This window comes from Myotis daubentonii, chromosome 1 (assembly GCF_963259705.1).
Source record: "Myotis daubentonii chromosome 1, mMyoDau2.1, whole genome shotgun sequence".
In the NCBI taxonomy this organism is placed as follows: Eukaryota; Metazoa; Chordata; class Mammalia; order Chiroptera; family Vespertilionidae; genus Myotis; species Myotis daubentonii.
Genome location: NC_081840.1, coordinates 16580606 through 16602992, shown reverse-complemented (window position 1 = coordinate 16602992; position 22387 = coordinate 16580606). Strand labels below are relative to the sequence as shown.

Genomic DNA, 22387 nt, shown 5'->3' with positions numbered 1-22387 from the left:
TGAATAATAAATGTACAAGTTGCCAGCTTCACCAACACAGCAAATACATTATTTCTCTTTCTCTTTATCCTTTGGGATCCTGGGTAGATGAACATTTTTAATACTTACATGCATTTTGATGTCATGTCCTTTATTTACACTTTGATGTCTACTCACTAGAGCTATATGATATTTCCAACGCTATAAACATGCCTATCCATGAGTCCAAAACAGATCAAATCGTGGTCTTTCTGTGTGACTCCCCTGCGATTTCACAGCTGGCAACGAGGAGCGGCTGTCCCAGGACTGGCTCGGAGGGACTCCTCTCACCCCACAAGGCTTCATTGGTAACAGATTGCCCAACCATTCGGCAGCCTCAGCTTGGAGAGAGCAGGGACTGTGGCCAACTTTCTCATAATTGCTTTCCCAGCACCTAAATTTTATTGCATGAATGAGCGAGTTAATGAATGCGTGCTTGCCTAGTGTACTGTGTTGTGTCCCACACAGGGGGTCAGACAGCCACAAGGCCCACCTGGGTGAGCTAGCACAGTCTCTGGAAAAGGATAATATTGACATTCTAGTGAAATATTTCAAGGTCCCTTTTAGGTAGTTGTAAAAAGCCATCATTGAGAGACCCCCTTTCCCCCATGACATGATGGTACCTTCAAATCCAACAAAAATATAATGGATAATTTTAAGTGTGTTTTTTAAGGCAGCCCCCAGGAAAAGTATACGTGTATTTGTACACATATGGGGTGGGGCAAAAGTAGGTTCACAGTTGTGAGTTTGAGGAATAGTTTATTCTTCTATTATTATTTATAAATTATTGTATTATTTTCCATACAAACAACTGTAAACCTGCTTTGCCCCACTCTGTATATATGTACATATGTGTGTACACGTATGTGTATGTTACTTTATGTGTATGCTATGAGTCTGTGTACATGCATGTGGCATGTTTATATGTATGTATGTATGTATGTATATTCATTGTGTGTAAAACAATGGGAAATCAAATAATAGTCAGCTAATAAGAAAAGGGCATGATGAGGAAGAGACTGGCCTAGTTCAAAAAATTTTCACTTTATTGAGGAAGCTGTCCTTCAACCTAACAGCCCATTGCCCCCATAAACAGAAGGCACTTAGTCATTCCATAGCAGGTTTCATATAGTACATCTTTCACTTTTCATTCATTAATTCAACAAATGCTAAGTGAGCACCGACTAAGTTCCATGCACCATAATCTGGGACAGAGTGTGAATGAAGTAGACAAAGTCCCTTCCCTCTACTGGGGAAGAGAGACAATAACCAAAGAAACAAATATATAACCTAATTTTGGGTAGAGACACGGGGTGTACACATTTAAAGCGGGAAAAGCTGGGGGGGAAACGCTTGAGCAGAGCTCTGAGTGAAAATGTGGATGAGCTCTAAGGGATGCAGGGAACAGCAAGAACAGAAAAGAGCTTGCTGGAAACAGCAAGAGGGGTGGCGATTAGAGCAGTGTGGAGCCCAGTGGAGAGGGCCCTGAGGAAGAAGGGCTCTGTTAAAACTCATTCCTGAGGACATCCCTGTCTGAGATGGATTCCAGAAAGGTCACGAATTACATTAAAAAGTGGAGAAGAACAATTCAAGGTATTAAAGGAAAAGAAGACCTTCTCTGTTGAGGAGGGATATACATATGCATGCCAAATGCAGTGGGCCACAGCTACAGTCACCAAGGTCTGGGATCTTATTCCACCCCCACCCACCACTCACCCCCAGGGGCAGAATGAAAAACATAATAGAATTTACCCGCTGGGCTGGGCTAGACTTCCCCGGGATTAAGTCTCTCAGCTGTCCCCCTGCCTCCCTCTTGAACGGCTGACATCATCCCTGGTCCTCCCCAAACAAGTGGCTCTTTCTCTGGTCCCAGATAATGAGCTTCTCCAGACACAATGGGAAGGCCTTTAGCCCAAGTCTTTGGGGCAAACATTTGAAGAACAAGGGAATACAAGTATATGGCTTGGGCTGAGGGACAAATGTTCCGGAAATAAAAGGTTGTGTTTTTTTTTTATGTTTGTAACTATGCATATCCTGCAGGATCTGCATAATGGGTCCAATTCAGCCTTGGCCTTGCTACCAAATGGCCATGTCCGCAGAGGAAGGTCAGTGCAAAGCGTGACAAGTGAACAGGAAGCCTCATGCTGATAATAACTCCTTAATTTTTTAAAATTTTGAGGATGAACTTTGCTCTTCCAGTCAATTTGTCTGCATGCATTTGCAAACATAGTCTAAGCACACGTGCGTGTGCGTGCGCGTGCACATACACACACACACACACACACACACACACACACACACACACTTGCATAATGCTTAAAATCAGTCTTTGCTCTGAAAGAATCTTTGTAAAGAATGGCCACTACAGTCTTCCTGGTGTGCAGTGGAATTTTAAAGCCAGAGAAGGCAAAATACTAAGCTAGGAAAACTTTTTGCAACTAGGAAAACTCAGACACACTATAGCTAAAGGCCCCAGTGTGAATAAAACACTACCTGAGTTGAAGTTCATTTCAAAATATTTTTTAGATAATAATATAAAGATCCCATTTTTACTTGAACAGATTCACCAGAAGCTCATTTTTCAAAACACTTTCCTTCTGCTCAGGGTTTAACATAATAGCTATGAATTTAGTTCAAGATTCAGCAAATGAGTTTTCAGTTACATTTCTCTATATTTTTCACCATGTAATGCAGATAGATCATATGGCATCTTCACATTGGAGATGTGAACAGTATTCTTGTGGCTGTTTTAAGTCTTAAGTATCAGACATTTAAAACTCTAATAAAAATCTTTCTAAAGATAATATTTATCAACATAGTCTGAGCCAAAGTGGTCTTCTTAAGCCAAAGAGATATGAATCCCAAAGTTGGCCTACACCAAATGTCAGGGAATGGAGGAAACAATTTTTACAAATGATTCAAGATGCATGATTTTATGTGCCCTCTCACCCTAGTATCCTCAGGTCCAAGGAGTTGATGCCAGTCGTCTTTCCTATACATATGGTTACAGAAGGGCTTTGCCACTCAACTGCTTTTATTAATGTTTTTTTTCTAAGGGAGATCTGTATCTTTTTCCCCAGACCAACCACAATGGCACTTAATTCACTGCAAATCCTGCCCTAGTTGAAATCCAAAAAAACTTGTTCCCTTGATGGATGTAAGCATTTCTGGAGTTGTTTTCCCCACCAGCTGTGGTTCCAGGTTATACAATTGACCTTGGTATGCTTCAGTGAACAATAAACTAAGTAGCCAGGTCACCAGGGTGAGGACTAGCACCTCCCTGGCTTCCCTAAGCTACCAGCTCAGCTTCTGGTATTTAAATGCCACAAAAATAAGAGATTTACCACTAATGACAGTCTCTTTGTCCCTAACTCCACCATGCCTACAGCCTCCTTGCATTTTAATTAGGGCCAAGAGTACATTCCCATTCCAGGCTGAAATCCAATCCTCCCCAGCCTTTATTCTTAGGTGGCACAGCTTAAAGGATAAATTCTTTGTGTGTGTGTGTGTGTGTGTGTGTGTGTGTGTGTGCGCGCGCTTCATCTGCCCGAAAAATTGGAAAGAGTGAAGGCATGGGAACTGGGGGAAGAAGAGGAGCATCCCAGAAAAACATTTCTTCACCTGCTACTGTGTGTGTGTGTTTTCTTTCTTTCCTAACTTCTCTTTGCAAGCCAGATGTTAAGGCTTGGCACAGCTGGCTAAGTAAGTCTCCACTGTCTGCTTCTGGAAATCCAGACTAGGAACAGCCCTAATTGGTCCCATTTATTCTCTTTTTTTGGTCCTCCCATCTATTTCTCTTAGGCCAAGATCATAATCTTCTCATATAAGGATATTCATAGAGAAGCTGCAAGGGACAGATCCAAGACATACATTTTCCCTTTCTCCTGACACAGAGACCTCTGTCTTATCAGAAGTGCTGGGCATTTAATACAGGCAAATGGGACACGAGGAATGAAATGGAAAGAAATTGCAACTATCTTATAGGAAAGAGTCTGTTTGTTCTATTGATACTTAGGTGACTGGGAAAATGGCTGAAGCCAAAACTCAGTTCCCATGGAGCCCTTTTTTCTGGCTGAACTTCACTACCTGCTATGTATGGAGACACACCTACATATTCCACCATTCTCCATAGATTCAATTTCTGCATGTTTAAATACAACAGGTCAAATATCTTGCTTACTCAATTCCAATTCATTCATGTGTTATCCATACCAACATAATTTTTACTTGATATACTGAAGCTTAGCCATTATAGATCCAGGATCTGATTGATGGAAATTCATAAGCTAAGAGAAGCATTTTTAGGATGGGTAAATGGGAAACTGATAGTTCGTTTCTATATTGTCAGATTAGACTAAAAAACACCAGACAGTCACTCATTCTATATAAGCTGCCCACCCCCTCCCCACCCCCCGCCCTAGTTTTTTCAGGTGGGCGCTATTGATTTGGGGAAAAACTGAGTAAGAGTTCTGGGGGAGAACTAAAAGCAAATGAAGGGAGACCTACAAAACATGTCTTATTACAACTAGTGCTGGGATTAGGATGAGATGTGTGTGGCAGTCATGTAAGTATTGGGGGATCTGTTTTTAAAATATTAATATTTTATTCAAGGACTTTTTTGCATTATCTATACTAATAAAAGAGTAATATGCTAGTTAAACGGGGTTAACTGGACATCTTCCGGACGTCCAGCTTCCTTCCAGACAAAGCTACGGTGGCAGGGGCTGAGGCAGAGGCAGTTAGGGGCGATCAGGCCAGCAGGGGAGCAAGCCATTAGGGGCAATCAGGCAGGCAGGGGAAGGCAGGCCTAAACTGGCAGTCAGACATCCTCCAACGGGTCCCAGATTAGAAAGGGTGCAGGCCGGGCTGAGGGACACCTCTCTCCCCCGCTCCAGTGCACAAAAACCAGGGCCTCTAGTTTTAATTATAAACATTTAAAGACAATTTTAACTTTTTAAATTTATTTCTTTAATTGAAAAATTTTAAAACCCAATTATTTTTGTAGGTAACCATTTTTCTCACCAACATTTAATATTTTCTTTAAGACAACCATTATACTTTGATATGGAGAAGAAGTATTTTATGCATATTTCCCAACCTGTCACAGGTAATATTAAAGAGATATACTTAAGAATCATCATTTAATAAAATTAAGAATTTGTACTACTTCATCAAGGATATTAAGTGAGATTGACTTTTTAAAGTAAGTACACAGTGCCAGAAGTTTCCCTCACCATTAATTTTGTACCATCAATGCCAATACCAATACAGTGAAAAAGGTAAATAACATCTTAGAGTTATTATAAAAATCACTCTGACTCCACTCTGATTCCTGAAAGGGTCTTCGGAATCCTTCTGGATCTATAGACTACACTTTGAGAACTGCTGCCTTAAAGGATAAGGTTTTTATTTTGTTTTGTTTTTTTAATCCTCACCTGAGGATATGCTTTTTTAAATTTATTTTAGAGAAAGAGGAAGGAAGAGAGAGATAGAGACAGAAACATCAATCAGTTGCCTCCTGTACTCGCCCTGACCAGGGATTGAACCCACAACCAGGTATGTGCCCTGACTGGGAATCGAACTCACAACATTTTTGATGCATGAAACACACTTGAACCAGTTGAGCACCCAGCCAGGGCCATAAGCTTTCAACACTATCCATAACGTCATCCGTTACAGGCTGGGATCCTCAGTCAAATGGGGGCAACATAGTTATGGTTATCCCCAGTTAGTTTGCAAAAATAAGTGGTGAAGAATGGAAGCAAATGGACTCATCTGTCATATAAATAGTTCTGAGCCATATTTAAGGCTAAAGACCAGGTATGAATGAACAAGATGTGAAAGAATCTGAATGCCATGAATGTAATCAACGACCATTTTAGGGCAAACGAGTGGAGAAATACCACCCCATCCCTCCCTCACCCCCTAGCCTCCCAGGAATGAGGGAGCGGAGGAAACTACAGCTGGGCAGGCAGATCCACGGAACATACCACTGAACATGCCTAGGCTGTTCTGAGATCCTGGGGCCTGCCTGCCTGGCGTCGGAAGCTTTCTTCTGACACTTCCCAGAAAAGCCTTGGGCAACTTCCAAAACCACTGTCTCATCAGTCTCCTCGTGTGTAATATGAATATAATGTTAATACCTTCCTCACATGATTGTGGTGAGGAGTACAAAGCATTGAGTGTAGTGCCTGGGAGAGTAAGCACTCAGTACGCGTTATCTTACTAAAAATAAGAAACATACTGTGTATTGATTCACTGCCCAGCACTCAGTAACTTTCGCCACATATATAAGTGCTTCATCAGCCCATTGTCTCGCCAGTGTCAGGTGTTAGAAAAGGTTACTGCCTCCCTCCAGCTATACCGGGAAGCCTGTCTGGACCTGTCACTTCATCCTTGCTGCTCTTAGGGCAGAGGCTTTCTCACCAACAAGAGAAATCTGACGCTTAAATAGGAAAACGCATACAGTAATGGGCAAATCGGTAAGTAAAAGTGGAAGTGTTTATTATATGGCAGAATTACACTTCATCTTTTCCTAAAATTGTTTTTACTGGTGTTAAAGGCATGTCTGAAAAACAAAGGAGTTTTTAAAAAACTGAAATGAGCAAAACATTTAACTTATCAACAGAAAAAATTATCAGCCTTGCTTTTTTGCTCTTCTCTGTGGCAGACAAAATAATGCCCCCCACAAATGATGTCCACACCTATTACCCGGAACCTGTGAGTAGGGCACCTTATACAGCAAAAGGAACTTTGAGATGGGGAAATTATCCAGGATGATTCTGGGGGGCCCAAGGTAATCACAAGGGCCTTTCAAATGCAGGGGGAGGCAGGAGTCAATTAGAGAGATGTGCACAGAACAAAGGCACAGAGAGATGCAGCACTGCTAGCTCCTGAGATGGAGCCTGGGGCACATGTCAAGGAATGTGACCCGCTGCTGGAAGCTGGAAAGTGCAAGGAAACCCATTCTGCCTGAGAGCCTCCTGAAAGGAATGCTGGCCTGACAACACCTGGATTTTAGCCGAGTGGCATCCAGGTTGGTCCTCTGAGCTACAGAACTGTAAAATAATAACACTGTGCTGTTTAAGCCACTAGGTTGGTGGTAATTTGTTACAGTTGTAAATAGAAAATGAACACAGCCCCCCACGGTTATCCAGTTACCCTTGCAACCAGGTTACTAGGTGAGGACTAGCAACTCCTCTGGCTTCGCCAAGCTCTCCAGTGCAGCTTCCGGCCATTGAAATCCCACAATATCAGGTACTTAGCACTAAAGACAGTGCCCCCTTGAAGATTTGGATTCAAGAGGTTTGGGACACAAAAATATCCACATTTAACTGGTGATTCTATTAGAGATGGTTGGTGGTTCACACTCAGAGACATTCATTTCTATGCGTAAGGAGTTGACAATTTAGGTACAGCGTAAATGCAATTCTAATCCCTAATAGATAAAGAAATATGCATACCTCCCAGACAGGTCAATAGCAAGGGACAAGAGCGAAAGGCTGAAAATGGCCCAGAACACAGAAATCCTTCCATATGCTGGTGATAACAAAAACAGTTTGCAGACCAGCCAACATGGCTCAGTGGTTGAGCCATTAACCTATGAACCAGGAGATTACGGTTTGATTCCCGGTCGGGGCACATGCCCAGGCTGCGGGCTTGATCCCCAGTGTGGGGCATACGGGAGGCAGCCGATCAATGATTTTCTCTCATCATTGATGTTTCTAAATCTCTCTCACTCTCCCTTCCTCTCTGAAATCAATAAAAATATATTTTTAAAAACAAACACAAAACATGGTTTGTAGAATTAAGCCAGATGAGACCTCTGCCTGCTCTCCCCTCTGTGGCCAGTGCTTCAGGCTTGGGAGCAGGTCAAGGAGACCTGGCAGCCTTCTACACTCTCAAGGAGAAGCATCCCCGAGGAGCACAGACCTGAGCCGGATCCCTTCCTGGCCTCCCACCTGTCCCACCTGTTTCTTTAGGAGGAGGTGGTGAAGTGCTGGTCCAGGGTGTGTCATCTTCAAATTGAACCCAGTTGCTGATGGCCGAGGCCAGGTCAGGTGGGGGCTGCCCAGGGCTTCCAGGAGGAGAGGCCGCTTCAGAGATGAGGCCCATCTTCTCGGAGGAGTCATCCTGCTCCGAGTGGGACAGGTCCTGAGAGCCTCCATCCGCCACGTGGTTCTCCCCGGAGGAGCTCTCGGACTGGTCTGAGGATGATGACCGTCCCGGGAGGTGCCCTTCGGTGGCCCCTGAAACAGACACCAGACAGCACATCACTTCACGTGCAAGGACGGAAAAACAAAGGATAGGCAAGGGGTGATCACAGGACTCACCATTACAGTGAGTGAGGGTAAAGCAGCAGTCATGCCCATCTGCCTCTATGCCAAAGGAGTGTTTTCCTAGCAATGTTTTCAAAACTATAACCTCAGCATGACCAGGCTGAGATTGGGGTAGTCTTGTTCACTGTTCTTATCTCAGCATCTACACCAATTCTTGAGGGTCACAACTAAAAATGCCCACAGAGGCCAAGCAAGAAATATAACTGAGTCGAAGGAGAAAAGCAAAAGGCAATAGGGACTAGTAGAGAGTGTGGCTGACCTGGAGAACTCCTGTCTGGGCTAAAGACACTTCAATTTAAACCTCAAACTCCACACAGTCCTAATTACACACTTGCAGGCTACCAGGTGCAAATCCTGCACCAGTGATAACTAAACACTGCAGAAGCTTTTCCCTCAATTTGTTTCACTTTATTGGTCCTGAAACATTTAACAGCCTTCAAATAATTGTGTTGTTTTTTTTTTAAAGAACTATACTCTGGTTGTGGTGGTAGTTACACACATCTATACATGGAAAATTCATCAACTGTATATAAAAAGTGGTCCATTTTACTGTGTAAAAACTTTTTAAAAATATATTTTTTTTGATTTTAGAGAGGAAGGAAAAGGGAGAGATAGAAACATCCATGATGAGAGAGAATCATTGACTGGCTGCCTCCTGCATTCTCTCCCCCTACCCCCCTGCTCCCACACTAGGGATTGAATCCACAACCAGGGCACATGCCCTGACCAGGAATTAAAACATGGCCTCCTGGTTCATAGGTCGATGGTCAACCACTAAGCAACACCGGCCAGGCAGTGTATAAAAACTTTTTAAAAACTCAAACTAGCAAACAAACTAATAAAGCCTTTAGATTATCATAGTCAAATAAATAAATAAATAAATAAGCCACATATGTAATTTTAGTTCTAGTAGCCACATTAAAAAAAGTAAGAAGAAACTGGCAAAACTACTTTTAATATATATATTTCAACCCAGTATGTTGAAAATTTATAATTCCAACATGTAATTGATATAAAAGTTGTTAATGAAAAATTTAACTTTTACTAGGTCTTTGAAATCCAGTGTGAGTATTTCACACGTTTAGCACAATTCAGTGCCGACTAGCCACACCTCCAGGACTCATAATGAAGGCACACCTCGGAACTCACACTTGCCAAGTGCTGTGAATGAAGCGGGCTGGTTTCGGTTTAGCAGAGGCAGGTTTAGCAGAGGCAGTTACAATAGAACAGAACCAGCTGACATGGCTCTGCAACCATCTCCTGTACCCTACCTTGAACTTCGTGCCTTGGCACCAGTTCCCTAGAAGCCAGGTTGGCCATCTTCATCATGATCATGGGTGACAACTACAGAGCTTTTCCATGAGCCAGGCACATACATTAATTCATTTACTCCTCACAACCACCGTGAGATAAGTACTGTGGTTATCTGTGCTGCACATAGGCTGCCACACAGAGATGTTGAATAAAAAGTCTATCCAAGGGCATGTCACTCATCTGTGATGGAGCCAGGATTTGAGCCCAAGCAATCTGCCTCTACAGCCTGTCACTCTTAACAGCTACACTTTAAAATTTGAGAAAATCCAAGTTGCTGCTGGGAGTAACAACCCAAAGGGCTGAGTATAAAGTACATTGTAAATAGAAAGTTTATGCTACTTGGAAGAAAGCAGCCGATACTTGTGCTGTTTCCAGGCCCTTGTGTGGGAACCCAAGGTTCCTAAGATGCTTCCTCCAGATTCCTAACCAGAAGAACCTGCATCTCAGGAAAGTGACAGACTGGCTCTTTTTTCCATATGAAGATTCCACCCAAAGAATAATCAAGTGAAAGCCATAGCAAGCAGGTGTGGTTCTTTTTAATCCTTTCCCTTAGGAAATGAAAGCACCGCTTACCCTCAGAAGGGACGGGAAAGAGTGGATCCTCATTGAAGGAGACCCACTCTGACTGCTGGGTAGCGATCACATGGTCCAAGGTCGTCATGCTAGGAAGGTGCTGGTCATCTTCACACTGCTGGCCTCAGGCAGACCCCAGAGTCGTGTCTGGGGTAGGGTAAGGGTAAGGTAGCGGGGTGGACTTCGGCCTAGGAGTCTGTTACGGTGATCTTGTAGGTGGCAGCACTCAGAATGTAGACAGATTGTCTTTGGTTAATCTGCCAAGAAGAAATCTGTTTTTAAAAAAATAATAGTTTAAAAGGATACCATCACATTATACCCAATCTACTCAGGTCTAGGGCCTTTTTAATATATATATATATTTGATTTCAGAGCAGAAAGGAGAGGGAGAGAGAGAAAAAAACTCAATGATGAGAGAATCATTCATCTGCTGCCTCCTGCACACTCCACACTGGGGATTGAGCCTGCAACCCGGGCATGTGCCCTGACCAGGAATCGACCCTGACCTCCTGGTTCATAGGATGATGCTTAACCACTGAGCCATGCCAGCCAGGCAGGTCTAGGGCTTTCAACACTACCCAGAAGGAGGTCTGGATGGTGCCCACTGGCCTTACTTTTCTGTGCCCCTGTCTTGCTCCCACTTCTCACAGGGAAATATTTGCCTTTAGCATCAAGATCTCTGCATGTGCCTCTATATCAGACTTGTAAATAATCACACAAATTTAAGCAATTAGATCCCCCAGTTTCCCCAATTATTTTAGTATGGAAACATTCTAACTATAATATAATGCCATCATTGTAAAACAAATATTAATATTGCCCAAAGTACTTTCACATTCTTTTACCAAATGGTGAAGTAAAAGCATGCTCTTTCCTATTAAATCAGTGAGGTTTCTTGCCTTAGGCAGGTAGCTCTTGGCAAGCCTGAGTTAAAACGTTGGCAGAAACCCAACAATCTCCAGATGGTATATCCAAGCATGGTTTACCAATCAAAAAAAAAAAAAAAAAGAAGAAATGGAGTTATTTTGTTCATTTGGAGTAAGGGGGTAGGACATATTTGCTTTAGTGTAAAATGTGCGTTAAACACGTTCTGATTCTAGGCCGATGTGAATTAGTACATAAAAGCCTAGCCTTTACTTTTACTGCAATTACATTCTAAGTATATAGAAGGATACTTTACAGACTTGTAATTTTGTTTGTAGTATTACTGCCCTTACAAAAATTTAACCTTGCTCTTACTTTTATGATGACTTAATAAAATCTGAATTAATGCAAAATTAATGTGTTTCTGCAAAAGAGCTACTATCCACCTCGTACAATATTAGTTCTTACTAACTCACTACTCACAGTATTCATTTTAGTCTAGAAGAGTTGAACTCATAGCCTTCTAAGTGGTTCACAATAAAAAGAAAATTTTATTATAGGTTATTACATGCAGTAAGTAATCTGTGCTGTGGAAAATCAGCATAAAAACATTAACAGCTTTGGGGTTTTTTTTGTAATTAAAACAATTAGTTTTGTTGTATGATGCTTCCTAAAAACAACTAATGTTTGTATAGAATTTATAATTTTCAGAAACGTATTTTCACACCATAATTCATTTGATTCAATAGTCACTTTAGTAGGGTAAGACAGGTATTAATATCATTATTTTATAGATGAAGAAATCTGCATTAAATAAGTGATTTATCCAACAGGTTTTTTTTATTTCCAGGTCCTTGTTTTGTTTCTAAGCTCCTAAGATGTTTTCTCCAGGCTTTTAAGTGAAAGAATTCTTATATCCCAAGACACTGACAAGTTAATTCTCCACCCCACCCCCACCATAAATGTCACCCAAAGAATGATCCAGCAGAGGCCATAACAAGCAGGTGTGTTAGATATGACCCTTGAACCCAGGTCTTTCAATGCCAAAACACTCTAATCTTTGGGTCACAGACACAAAAAAAGGACTAGAGAATATAAAAAAAAACTACCACTCAACTGAAACAATTTACAAACATCAATTACGATGGAACCATGATGAAATGATCTGTGAAACTCCTCATGTGGAAACCCGCTAGGGCACCCAAGCTGCACAGAAAACGCAAGGCCCAGAAATCTCTCTCCCAAGTCGCTCTCCTAAGATCCTTACCAGCCACGGACCAGACATGTGCAAACCGTCTGGAGAATGCAGTGCTGCAAACCAGGTCTCCCAAAGAACCACATAGAGCCCAGCACCCAAGAGCTGATTGCACAGGCTTCTCCCATGAAGCCTTTCTCTGGCCCAGTCAAATGCTCGAGTAACTCAATGTGGAGATGGCTGCAGGCCAAGATAAAACAGTAAAATTGAAGAGTCAGATGCCTCCTCTCCCAACAGCAGCAACATGTAAACCAGGTCCAAGAACAACAAAAGAGCCACAACACATGTCCACATGCTGACACATGCAATGTTACAGCTCAGTGGGGAAAACATCCTGTAGGTCTCGTGATAATGAATTTACTGAGATTTACAGTATGAGACTGTGGGTGGGAAAGGGTTGTGGGGGAAAAAAGAAGGTTATGGGGAAAATACTTGGAAATCTTAGAGCTCGGAGGATTTAAAGACCGATAGTCCAGCTCTCAAGTTTTACAGATGAGAAAACTGAAGCCTAAGGAAATTAGGTGTAGCAATGGAGATTGAAAGCATGGGCCTAGGAGTTAAAATTGTCCGGACTTCAGTCCTCAGGTCACCCTGGGACAGCAAGAATAACAAAACTCAATAATTTTAAGGATTAAGTAAGATAATATACACCAGTACTTAGTACTGGGAATAATTACCCTCTATAACAATGATAATAGCAGAGGACCTCACAGAGAGCCTACTATGTGCCAGGCCCCATTCCAGCCATCACTGCTATTGCTAAATGACTCGCCCAAAGTCACACAGGTCATTAGTGGAAGTCTTGGGACTAGCATACAAATTTCATGAAACCACCCCATTTCTGTCATTAACACATTCTGGTTTTAGTGATTTCCCGTTTCAGTCATTTTTAGAGCAGGTCTCCTAGATCAGCGGTTCTCAAGCTGTGGGTCGCGACCCCTTTGGGGGTCGAATGACCCTTTCACAGGGGTCGCCTAAGACTATCGGAAAACACATACATAATTACATATTGTTTTTGTGATTAATCACTATGCTTTAATTATGTTCAATTTGTAACAATGAAAATACATCCTGCATATCAGATATTTACGTTACAATTCACAACAGTAGCAAAATGACAGTTATGAAGTAGCAACGAAAATAATTTTGTGGTTGGGGGTCACCACAACATGAGGAACTGTATTAAAGGGTCGCGGCATTAGGAAGGTTGAGAACCGCTGTCCTAGATGCTAAGGGGAGTCAAGCACTCAGCCTACTCTTTATAGATATAGGTGCATGCTGGCTGAGGAACCAGAATGAAAGAAGAGCCCCAAGGATCTACCTACCCCATACTCGGGAATCTCAGACCCAGGTATAGGCTGGTTAGATAATGAGAAGTCCCATACCTGGCAGAACAAATCTATTACAGAGAACCCCCCGTCATAACCCCGTGAAATGGATTCCAGGTATTTGCCAAGATACAGCCACATCATCCAATAAGCCATCAGACACCATACCTTGAGGAGTGCTGTGCTAGCAGCTGGCAACCACAGAGGAACCCAATAATTGTGAGGGTAAGTTCACACTGGGATTGGTTTCTCTGCGAAAACCTCACCCCATTTTTAGAACATGAATCACAAAGTGAGGCTTAGGATCATCACCACAAATGAGCAGTGACTCAGTACCAGCAGCAGCATTGACCGAGAGACATGACATATTTCATTGAAGTCTCCAGGTGGCCATTTCGGAGAGAAGCTTATTTCTCAGCATCCCTTACACACTAAAATTTGGGGGTGGAGAAGAAAACCAGTTGGCTCATAGGATTGGGAGTCATAGAAATAGATTTGTTATAGGAATTCATGAGCCCAGTGTGTCCAGAAATGCAACTGGCACCCTTTGAGACAGTGACCTGCATGCAGTCTGCACATTAGCTGGGGAGATGAAGCTACACAGAAGAGCAAACACAAGCAAATCCAGGAAGAACTGCCTATTGGAGGATATACGGGAAATGCTGTTTAGCCACAGAGAGATCTGCAAGGGCTGGAAGCATAAGGCGCTGGGCTGATTTCTTGGACTTGAAGGACATCCCTGGTTCTGGACTTTTGTGAGGGAAGAGTGAGGACATCCTTGGGACAGAGGGTCAGCATAAGTGACGATTACAATTCAGACCTTTGTGGGGCTTGTTTTGGGGCCAATGTGAAGGTCAGTCTGATGAGAGCTGAGCTGTCTACTGAGGAAATGTGGAGACAAAGGATTGGTGGCCTTAACGGCTGAGAAGAAGAGCTCAGTGGGAGATGGGAAGCTACTGAAAGTTCAAGAGTGACTCAAGCTTGGGGAGATTAACTTTCCTCAGACTCTTGATGATGGAAGCTATCGGCCACAACAGGACCTCAGTGTATCCCAAAGGACAGGAGGCAGCATCAGCAGGAGCATATCTTGGGTACTCTGTGCTGGGCCCATTCAGGGCCTGAAGCAGGGGTCCTCACACTACGGCCCGCGGGCCACATGCAAATGCAAATATTGTATTTGTTCCCGTTTTGTTTTTTTCCTTCAAAATAAGATATGTGCAGTGTGCATAGGAATTTGTTCATAGTTTTTTTTTAAACTAAAGTCCAGCCCTCCAACGTTCCGAGGGACAGTGAACTGGCCCCCTGTTTAAAAAGTTTGAGGACCCCTGGCCTGAAGGTTCAAGGACAAGCAGGACAGCATCACAAGCCTCAAGTATCTTACAGTAGATTGCAGGGAGGTACGACAGCAACATAAAACAATCACACAGTAGTCTTTCTAAACTATTGATAGGTTACCCATCAAAACACTAACAGCAAAGAGTAAGGGCTTTAAAAGACTACTGAGGCTCTGGATCGTGCAACTCACTTGGCTGGGCATCATACCATGCAATGAAAGGTTGCCAGTTCGATTCCCAGTCAGGGCACATGCCCAGGCTGCAGGTTCAATCCCTGGTAGGAGGCATGCAGGAGGCAACCATTCAATGTCTTGCTCTCACATCAATGGTTTTCTCCTCCTTTCTCTATCTCTTTTCCTGTTTGTCTGTCTTCAAAATCATTTATTCTTCCTTCTATCATCTTCATTCTCCTGTTAAGCTCATCTTGTAAAGTTTTCTTCTCAGTTATTCAACTTTTCCATTCTAGAATTTTCTTTTGATTCTTTTATAGTTTCTATTTCTCTGTTGAAATGCCTATATATTCACTCATTATGACAATATCTTCCTTTAGTTCTTTTAACATATTGATAATAGCTGCTTTAAATGCTTTGTCTGCCAAATCCAACCTCTGAGAAATTTGGGGATTAGTTTCTGTTGACTTTTTTTTAATATGAGTAATATTTTACGATTTCTGTGCATACCTAATCATAGCTAATGATACCCTGAAGGCTTTCTGCATTTGATCTTTCCCTGAAGAGACCTGGTTTTTACCAGTAGTCAATCTGCCTGCTCACTCTGATCTTTCGTAGGCTTGGTCTTCTACTTTGTTGGATGGATTTATGAAAAGCCCATTTTCAATCCTGAAGACAACACTTTTGGCAAATTTCATATGGTTTCAATCTGTACATGTGCACTCCAGCCCAGCCAAGGATTCCCTGGGCACACCCAGACTCACTTCTGTCCCCCCTTTCCCATGCAACTCTCTCCTTTCTAGTGCCCTGCTCTGCAGATTCCAGATGCTTCAATTGCCCCATGCTCTGATCTCTGTTTCTTTGTTTCAACAGGACTGCTGTGACAGAGTAGACTCCAACATACTACCTCCAACCAGAAAACTCTTCCTTGGAAGAGGGCCAAGATTGTGACCATCAGACTCACCTCATGAGTTTTCCTTCTCTCAGGATCAAAATATTGTGCTTTCTGTTGACCAATACCTGGAAAGAGTTATCTCATACATTATTTCATCCAGGTTTGTGACTCTTTACTGCAGAAGGACTGGTTTGTTGCCAGTTACAGCCAGAATTGGAAGCCCTTCCCTGAAACATTCCTTTCTGAATTATGCTCATTTTTTTTAAAAAAAAAGGTCAGTTTAGATCATCCAAATTAGGGTGATTTTTATACTGATATCCTGGAAATATCAATTAGGAGTTTTATAGAACTTTAATAAATCATATCATCTGAGAAGGAAAGGAGGGCTTCATGTAGCTAGATGGATTAATTCCATCCCTTCAGAACTGGGACAGAGCTTTATTTTGTATTATGCTCTATAATACCACTACATAACTCTTGTTTGGTTAGTGATCCAAAGGGGTTATTTAAATCTGAGAATTTAGCCATCTTTGCCTTATATCTCTTTGCCACATGTATTCAGTTCCTTTAAAATTTTCTGCATCCACTTATTGGGTTGTGAGGCTACTGGCAAACACTGTCCAGCTGTCTGTTTGGGGTTTATGCAGAAACATCTTAAACTAGATCTAAAATTAGATCTCAATGCCAATTCCAAACCCCTAAGTAAGGCCTTAGCTCTTTTCTGATCAAGAACAAGCATCTAAATGTCAAAAGGAAAACTGAAAAAAAAAAGGAAGAATGGGAAAAATGAGAATGCATGGATTCTACGTATTTCTTTAGAGCTTTCTTCAAAACAAGACATTCAACAAACTTACTGAGCATCTACTATGTACTCAGAATTGTGCATGTTACAAGGACACAAAATATCAAGCACGGTTTTATATTCTGAGACCTCTGTCACAGTGGGCTAGAGAAATCATAAAAGTTTAATCAGGAAGTCAAAGTAACCGTGCTACTTGCTTCATAACTTCCCAGAATAAACAGAAGCCAGGAAGGCGCCGATTACCCTATGGCAAAGGCCTTCATCAGATAAAGGGTTTGGAATACTGCTCCTCTTCCTTTTTTTCCCCCCCCTCCTCTTCCTTTTTCTTCCAAATTCTTATCTCCTGTGAACATCAGAGTTCATGTCAATAGAACCCGAGCACAGCTCACTGGAGAACAGATACACACTCTCAATGAGCACACATGTGCACCCACACTCGGACACACAACACACACACACACACACACACACACACACACACACACTTCAATTAACAGGTGCTTTGATATTCCTGAAAGGGAAATACTGAGTGGCCCTGGCTGTTTGCTTTTCCTATATTTTTATAATTTTTATGTTTAAATATTCCTTTCTTTAGAAACAGACTGACCACTCTTTTTCTAGAATGAACACTCCAGCCTCAAGTCAAATATATATGAGAAAGAACTTCAAAAGGAATGTCATATTTTAACTATAATCAATATATACCCATGATTCTCTATAAAGTAACTCTCTCCTATTTCTCTCTTTCAATCACACATACCATCATCCCCTATCCCTAGATGTCTGTTCTTGTATCCCTCTAAAGTCACATTATTTGTGTGTATTTGTATAAATACATATACGTATAAATAAACATATATATATATATATATATATATATATATATATATATATATGTATATATATTTGTTATCCATCCCAAGGTTATAATTTGTAAAATCCTGGTGGCTGTGCTATTCATCAGTTCCATGGCCCCACATTCGGAGTCCAGGATCTAAGTCACACTTGGCTTGAAAAACTGGCTCTCTGATCTTTGGTGCATTCCTGAGGCAGTGACCCAGAAGGATATCCCCAGGTACCTGAACAGTGGTGTGTCATGTTCAGTGAATGACCGTGGTAGGAGGTCAAGCTTTAAAATCTGCAGAACACAACACTTTCCAGTACCTTGAACTCTTAGGAGTCACTGGCTTAGTCCATCTTGGTAAACTCATCTTGGCTGACTTCTTCAGCTCCATATCTGGAATAGGGATACTAACATTGTGCTTGTATAAAGGTAGAGTTGGTGTGGATCATTTCTTTCCATCTATATTTTAGAGTCATGAGTGTATTACTTTGAATGTTCCATCACGAGACTGTCAATTTCCTAGGAGACTACAGAAGGCTATGAGTCCCAATGATGGCCATATTTCCAGGGCATAACCCTAAGACTTTCCAAGAAGCTTAACAAAATGTTATATTTTATTCAAGTGAAGATGCCATAGATTGTAAAATGCATCTAATTTCAGAGATTATAAAGTATTTTAAAATATGTATATACATCCATATAATTCTTAGAATCAATGAAATACATTCTTATTTTTATTCCAAATACTTAACAAAATTATAGTTAGCCTATATTTCCAGTTTGCAAAAAAGGTCATGGATTATCTTTTATAAATATATTTTTTATTGATTTCAGAGAGGAAGGGAGAGAGAGATAGAAACATCAGTGATGAGAGAGAATCATTGATCGGCTGCCTCTGCATGCCCCCCACTGGGGATTGAGCCCACAACCCGAGCATGTGCCCTTGACTGGAATCGAACCCAGGACCATTCAGTCCACAGGCCAACGCTCTATCCACTGGGCCAAACCAGCTAGGGTGTCATGGATTATTTCAATTCATTTTTATAATAGCCCTGAGATAAGTAAAGCAGACATTTATCTCACCTGATATATAAGGGAACTGGCTCAGAGAGGTTGCTTGACCAGTCTAAGGTCACAGCTTAACCATGATAGATTTGGGACAGGATCACAAGTCTCCATTCTATTATGCCACATTCTGCCTTCCAGAAAACAGGTATAACAAATGTGTTAGCTGTAACACCAGCATTCATTTCCTATCATCATCTGGCACCAGAAGATGTATCATCGGTTGAGTCAGTCAGTAATTCCTATTCCTGCTTTCCCAGCCTCCCTTGTACCTCAGGATAGGCACTTGGCCAGGTTTGGGGCAATGAAACATAAACAGAAGTATGATGAGAAAATAAAGTTTTGAGAAATGTTTTTTTGTCTTTGTTTTGTTTCACAGGTATTGCTCATGCATCCCTAATGCTTCTCACTTTCTCTTCCTTCCTATCCTGAATATGGTCATGATGGCTGGAGCTACATTAATCATACTACAGCCAGGAGGAAAGGCTAAGAGAATCAGAGTCACTGGCCTTGATGTCACTGAGCCACTGAACTAATATCAACGATCACGCATCTCTATATTTATTATGTGTGAAAATTTTTTGTTTAAGGTATTAAAATCAAGTTTTCTACAGGCAGGTGAATGCAACTCTAATAAAATAGGAGAGAGAAATTGTGGCAAGCAGAATTCTACAATGACCCCCATGATCTCTACACCCTGGTGTTACTGTTGCCATCATAATGTATGGCAAAAGGAATTTTGCAGATGCAATTAAGGTTACTAATCAATTGACATTAAGATAAGATGACTATCCAGGTGAGCCTAACCTGATCATTGAGCCAATGAAAAGCAACGTTCTCTTTGGCTGGTAGCAGAAGAGAAAATCAGAGAAATTCAAAGTGTGAGAGGAAGGCTCTCCACTACTGAGACGAAGGAGGAGAAAATGGAGGGTAAGGGTAGCCCCCTAGGAGCTGAGAGTGGTAACCAATAGCCAGCAAGAAAAGGGGAACTACAATCCTACAACCACAAGGAACTGAATTCTGCCAACAACAGGCATAAGCTTGGAGGAGATCCTGAGTTCCAGGTGAGGACATCGTGGCCAACCTTTAACTTCAGCCTCGTGATACTCTACGCAGAACACACACCCATGCGGTGCCAGGATAGTAGTTTAAAATGGGAGAATTTACTCTATAACTCAATATCTGGAGGCCTAGACAAAGCCTTCTTTAAATAATTTTTCCTCTATAGATAAGAGACTGAACTTCAATTAAATCAACTATTACCCATAGTACAGAGTAAATAAAAAAAATAATGAAAATAGTAAAAAAAAACCAACAACAACACAATTATATATGTAGCACTTTCGGACATATTTTGTATGGAATTCTCTCTCTGGAAGGTTTAATTTCTTATTCTGCCTTGCTTATTACTTAGGCCACTGCAAAATTAGCTGGCCTTTCCAGAGACCTGGGGCAGGGCTGGAAGGGTGATCATTTTTAGTGCAAAATGTTGAAGAATAATTCTGGGTATCTTTCCTTTGAGCATCAGGAGGCCAACAAAGAGTCAACCAGTCCTCTGGAGATGAATGGTAGTGATGGTTGCACAACAATGTGAATGTATTTAATGCCACTGAACTGTGCACTTAAAAATGGTTAAAATGGTAAGTTTTATATTATATGCATTTTAACTAAATTTTTAAAAATTATTCTCTAAAAAAACTATGCAAGCTGAAGTTATGTAAAGCAATCTTCATAATCAAAGGAAAAAATATGAATGTTCTGTGACCTTTAAAACTTGTTGCCAAAATATTAAAAATTCTTACTGCTGATATTAGGGCTTGAGAAATAGACAAATTTTAAAAATCATACAATGAATATTACTTACTACATTGTAATTTAAAATATTAGAAACATTAAAAATTAAAATAGTTTATTTCTTTCAGAAAGAAGATGACAGTGTCTGGAATCAGGATGGGGCAATAGAGACGGAGAAGAGGAGGTAGCTAAAATATATTTTAGTGGTATGGTCTGCAGGATCTACTGAATGGATGATACCATATGGAGGGAGGGCAAAGGTGGAAGAGCGATGACGGAGTAGACAATACTGCCATTGACTGGGGTAGAGGAAACAAGTCAAAATTTAGGAGTAAAATAAGCGTTTCTTCTTAACTTTTCTTTTTTCTTTCCTTCTTTTCAGCGTTTCTTTTTAAATATGATGCTTTTAAATAAGGATGCTTCTGAGACATCCAAGTGCAATGTCAACTAAGCATCTGGACATGGGAATCTGGCACTCAAGGCTGGAGATGCAAATTGGGAAGTCATCATTCTACAGAATGAATCTGGTCAGCTATGTAGCAAAAAAGGGAATGGCCGATGCTCTCACACAGGCGCCTGGTGCATGTGGAGGCAGCACTCACTATGAGGCTCCATTCAAGTCCTAGAACCCTATTGACTTCAAATGGACCAAAAAGAGAAGAGATGCCTGGTTAGCGAGTGCTGTCACGTTCTGCCCTGCAATCCGAGGCAGAGGTCCTGAACCAACAAGGCCACTCACTTGGAAACAAGAAGAGTTTGAAATGAGAATCTTTGAATTCTAGACTTGAAAAAAAATGTTTGAATATGCTGCTAAAGAACTCAGTATAGGCAGGCGCAAATATCCTAGGTGATAACTGTCCGCAGGAGAGGGGAAGGTACCAGTCATACCACAACAAGGGCGGGAATTTCCTGAAACTACAGGCAATTTTACAACTCTGAATAATTATTAAATGAGATAATGTGGGTGAGAGTGCTCTGTGGACTGCAGAGCATTATTCGAAAAAACAAAGTCTGCACATTGCTGTCAACCAAGCAGCAGAATGTGGAAAGGGATGGGGCCCTCCGAACAGTTGGGTGCTCTGCGGACGCTCCTGGGAATCACTATCTCTGATTGGTCAGGGAGGTAAAGGCTCGAGGAGGGGAAGCAGCTGGAATAGCTCTTGCTTTATTAACGATGATATCCACAGGCCTCCCTCCTTCCCCTCCCTGGGCTCCCAGCACTACGCACGTGGAGGCACACTTTGTCATTCCATAATGAGGCACATCATCTCCTTTGCTTCTCCCATCAACCTTCTGAGGTAGGTGCTATTAGTCACACCACCATTTTAAAGACAACAAAAGCTGAGACCAGAGAGGTTAAGTAACTTGATCCAAGTCAGAGAACTATTAAGTGGTAGTGCTGGGAGTCCAACCAAAACCATTCTGACTTTGGAGACTGTTCTCAAACAATTCGTTGACTCAGTCATTCAATCAACTAACAGAAAAGGGAGGGGACATCAATCTCTCCCACCTCTAAGAGGCCCTGAACTTAAATGACAACGTAGGTTACTATAGAGGATGAACCAGGGGCCGGGTAGAAGAGCCCAGGGAGGCTTCCTGGAGGAGGCTATAGATAAGCTGGGTCTTAGGAAAATGAACAGCACACTGATTCAGAGCACCAAGCTCTGCAGTCAGGCGGCCAAGACCCTCACCATTGTTACCTGTAACTACAGGAATGTCTCCTAAACTCTCCAAACATGAATTTCACCTAATAGTGTCGGAGATTCCTGTGAGGATGAGAAAAATGCTGCAT

At 41.7% G+C, this 22387-nt stretch overlaps 1 protein-coding gene across 4 annotated transcripts in view; it reads right to left on the bottom strand.

The window, feature by feature from the left end:
• STON2 (stonin 2) overlaps positions 1 to 22387 on the bottom strand; it is a 136152-nt gene that overhangs the window by 91910 nt on the left and 21855 nt on the right. For 3 of the 4 annotated variants that reach the window (XM_059688892.1, XM_059688910.1, XM_059688919.1), the window contains exons 2-3: positions 10245 to 10516; positions 7989 to 8267 (exon numbers count right to left, since the gene is read on the bottom strand). In XM_059688892.1, coding sequence (XP_059544875.1) covers positions 7989 to 8267; positions 10245 to 10332 — 367 coding nt within the window. In that variant the 5' untranslated portion in view covers positions 10333 to 10516. The remainder of the gene's footprint in view (positions 1 to 7988; positions 8268 to 10244; positions 10517 to 22387) is intronic. The other variant, XM_059688900.1, reaches the window with a different exon arrangement.